Here is a 4,122-nt window from a genome sequence, read left to right on the forward strand (position 1 = left end):
GTGACTCAATGATTGTGCTACAGTATACTGTTGTTGGCTTAATGTTCATTCAAAGATATCAAAGAGAAAAAGGCCTAGGCTACTGACTCCCCTGCTGGGCTCATTTTTGCTATTTATGTTAATTTGAGTGTTGACTGGCGTTTTGACAGGCTAGTGTTATCATCTTCACAGAGTAGTGGGAACCGGATAACCTCGCAAGTCGCAACCTCCTGTAGCCTCTTCTTTGTTGTCTTCATGATTTCCTTTTAAAAGTTTCTTATATTAAAAGGTGATACACAATGACAAGCCAGCTGGAATCTGCCACTCTCTTTGCAGGGTTGCCAACTCATGTTTTCAGCATCAATCTCACGCTGTCACGCCAAATCCATTGTTTCTAAATGACTGGAGACGAGGCATAAATATGTCTTTAGACCATACATGGGCAATATACGGGTTGCGGGCCAAATTCGGCCCGCATAGTGCTTTAATCCGGCCGCTGTGTCGCTGTGTGAAATTACAATTTGCAACTTTAATCACTCAAAATAACAAATTTTAAACAGCCGGCGGCATAAACAATTTCTCAAAATGAGTGCAGTAAAAAAGGGAAAAGTGGACTCTGAATGTCGAGCATTCAATAAAGAATGGACGTCAAAATATTTTGTCACAAATGTCGGATCAAAAGTAATTTGTCTGATATGTTAGGAGAGCTTCACTGTCTTTTAAGAATATAATATTAGCAGGCACCGGGAAGAACACTGGGCTATTGCGTAGGATACAGGACAGGGTGAGAGAGGATGACCCCAACTCAACTCTCATTTTCTTGCACTGTATCATTTATCAGGAGGCCTTGTCTAAGTCGGTGGTAAAGCTTGATCACGTCACCAAAACTGTGGTGAAACTTGTCAATTTCATCAGGGCCCAGGCGCTTAACCACCGCCAGTTTATCCAGTTGTTGGAGGAGAGTGAGGCAGAACACACTGATGTCCCATACCACTCAAACGTCCGCTGGCTGAGCCTGGGCACAGTACTACGCTGTGAGTGGGACCTGAGAGGTCAGGGTGTTTCTGGAGAATGTCGGGAAGGCTGGTGACTTTCCAGAACTTGAAGATTCCGATTGGATGCTTGACTTTGCCTTTGCTGTGGATTTAACGGGCTATTTGAATGACCTCAATCGGAAGCTGCAGAGGAAGGATGTGTTCATGCACGAACTGAACCCTACATGCGAGCATTCAGAGCAAAGCTGATCCTGTTTTCCAGACAGATGACAAACAAGAGCTTTACACATTTCCCAACTCTCGCCACAATGAAGGATGTGCCATCCCGATTCACTATCAAATACACCACTGCACTCGAGGATCTGCACACTGAATTCAACAGGCGTTTCTCTGATTTCGGAAAGATTGAAAAAGAGATGGAGCTGGTGTCCGCCCCCTTTTCCTTTGACAGCGACCAAGCGTCTCCGGAGGACATGCAGTGCGATCCCACTCTCAAGGAGAAATTCACCTTGTCATCATTAGGGCAAGTACCCTAACATGCGGAGGCATGCGCAAAGGATGCTCGTCGATTCGCGATTGAGTGCACATCTAATGTAACACATCTAATGTAACAGCGGTGTCTTTGCGGAGACATCCTCTCTCCAGTTTCATTTTTGCTGTTGTTGCGAGCGATATGGGAAATACTTTATACGATCGGCTTCAGAAATTAATGGGTTTTCCTTGGCCTGTGCTAAAACTTTTCACCAAGTTGTGTGAAAATTGTAGTTTTTGCGATGTTGACAAACATGCGTAGCACATGGAAGCTCTTGATAGCGCATGCCACTAACGTCTATAAAAACAATATATTTATGGAATAAAACTAGACGGGTACCTCGGATTAGCATTGCTGTTTATTCATAAACTGCAATTTTCAGCAGCCAGCGGAGGGCATTTGGCCTACTATGCTTCCGGACAATATTTTGCGTCTCCCATAATTCTGAAGCAGTAGGCCTACGGCACCGCTAAATGAAGAGGAAACACTGAGAAGAAAGTTAATGCTTTAAATAGGCTACATCAATACAATATATAATATGTGAACTGAAACTGGACGGGCCATAATTAACCTCTGACTAGTTTAGGCTACTTATTGTTAAATTGCAATGTAAGCGGCAGCCAGCAGGGGAGGATACGTCGCAGGATTATTTAAAAAGCAAATGTGCGTCTGCCCTGATTCTAATACAGTAGTGGTACTAATTAAACCATGGGGGGCCGCCATGCTGAAATAAACGTTGGAAACACTGCATGTTGTCCTTTATATTTTTCAAGCAAACATACGTGTGATGAAGTTGATCTGTACTTGTGTTCAATTTTTTTAAACGATTTAAACAAAATATGTAAAATAGAATGACTACATAAAATATGTAACAGAAATAAGCAGAATATTGTGACGAGGCAAAGAATACTTGCTTTCTTGGCAGTTTATTACCAGCATTTACAGAGAACAATACATACAACTTGGAATGGGTCAGCTTATACCCAGTGGCTATACAACACAACCTGGGTGGCATCCCGTAACATAAACCCTTTCATCCCGACAACACAACAGCCGGCTAGTTTACACACATACATTACAAGTCACTCACCGGTGATTAACACATAACATTAGGAAGCTTACCCAGTATCTTAGCCATTCATTTCTCCCATAATGCACTGCATGAAGGTAAGCATAACAGTAACACATTTCCCTGTCAGCATGTCCGAGCAACGCTACAATATTTTTTTTATTCAGTGATGAAGGTCTCCCTCTGGTAGCCTCAATTAAATTAGATAATTCCAAGCCAGATTGCTTGAAGTCTGTATGTTAATGTAACCTGCACACATACATTTGCAGTTTTGTTAATAGTTTTCTGTCTTGAATATAGCTACAGCTGAAATGACAGTTGAACAATATTAGGTAGTGTAGGAAATTAATTCTTGAAAGTAAATCCAGATATTGTAACCTTAGAGTAGCAGGTCAGACTGGCCTAGCAAAATAAATATCAGGCCTTGAAATAGGCTGGCAAAGTCAAAGTAACTGTAGAGTATCCTTATACATAATTTGCATTGAATTAATTTGTACCATTTAATCATGTAACTATGTTTAATTGCAATTGTCTAAAGTGTGGCCCTCCGCTTACTTTGCCAAAGTAACTGTGGCCCTCAGACTAAAACTGTTGCCCAGAGGGGTGGTAAAGGGCTGCATTGGGATTGGGTCCCGCCGGGTCCCATGGGACCCAACGCAAATCTCGCAAGACCGGGCGGTTTGAACTTTACTTTTGAAAACACTGCGGGATCGGGATGTAGCCTAGTGCTGTAAAATTGTGCTGTGGCTCCTTTAAAGAGAGCTCCGTCTGTCTGTGGAAGAGACCAGAAAGAGAACGCTAAACTGTTTCAACCATATTGTTTAAAATCAACACAATAATAAACGTGGCAACTGACTTTTAATGCATGCTGGGAACTAACTAAAACTAAATCATGAAGTGTTGCAACCTCAACATGAAAGATGCTTCCGAATCAGCAAAGCTCCGGTGCTTTATTGAACTAGATGTACCGCAGAAATATGACCGCTGCCCAGTCCAGCACATTTTTTCCACAAAAATAAATCACGCTGAAAGGCCTATATGATTCTAACTGTCTCACTAAATTGCATTATCCACACTCAATTCACACTGGTATCTGCTAGACAACAAGCACCAAAACATGATTAGTTCATAGATTTCACATGTAATATACATTTTATACAACCCCACCCCCATCTTCCCTGTTCATAATTCTGAGAAATTCTTGTGTTGTGTGCATGTGTGCGTGTACATGTTTATGTTTGTGTGTGTGTGTGTGTGTGTGTGTGTGTGTGTGTGTGTGTGTGCGTGTGTGCGTGCGTGCTTGTGTGTGTGCCTGCGTATGTGCCTGTGTTTGTGCATGTGCATGCATGCATACATATGTCTACTGTGTGAGTATGTGTCATACGTATGATTACTGTGAATGTATGTGTGTGCGTGTGTATCTGTTTATGCACATGTGTGGACATGGAATGGGTTATGATGACCCCTGGAGGCAAACATACGGTAAACGGTAAAAATTGGTCATCCTAGGCCCTACGGTTCTCGAGATATTCAGAAAACTGTGTCTG

General features: G+C 42.2%; 1 protein-coding gene across 1 annotated transcript; it reads left to right on the forward strand.

Annotated features, from left to right (window-relative positions):
* Positions 1-564: 564 nt before the first annotated feature.
* On the forward strand, positions 565-1,510 carry LOC121699027 (general transcription factor II-I repeat domain-containing protein 2B-like). The gene is given in 4 exon segments (XM_042081624.1): positions 565-573; positions 704-1,026; positions 1,028-1,188; positions 1,191-1,510. Coding segments are annotated over 4 exon segments (813 nt in total).
* The last annotated feature ends 2,612 nt before the right edge of the window (positions 1,511-4,122 follow it).

The sequence above is a fragment of the Alosa sapidissima genome, chromosome 23, assembly GCF_018492685.1.
Source record: "Alosa sapidissima isolate fAloSap1 chromosome 23, fAloSap1.pri, whole genome shotgun sequence".
NCBI lineage: Eukaryota > Metazoa > Chordata > Actinopteri > Clupeiformes > Clupeidae > Alosa > Alosa sapidissima.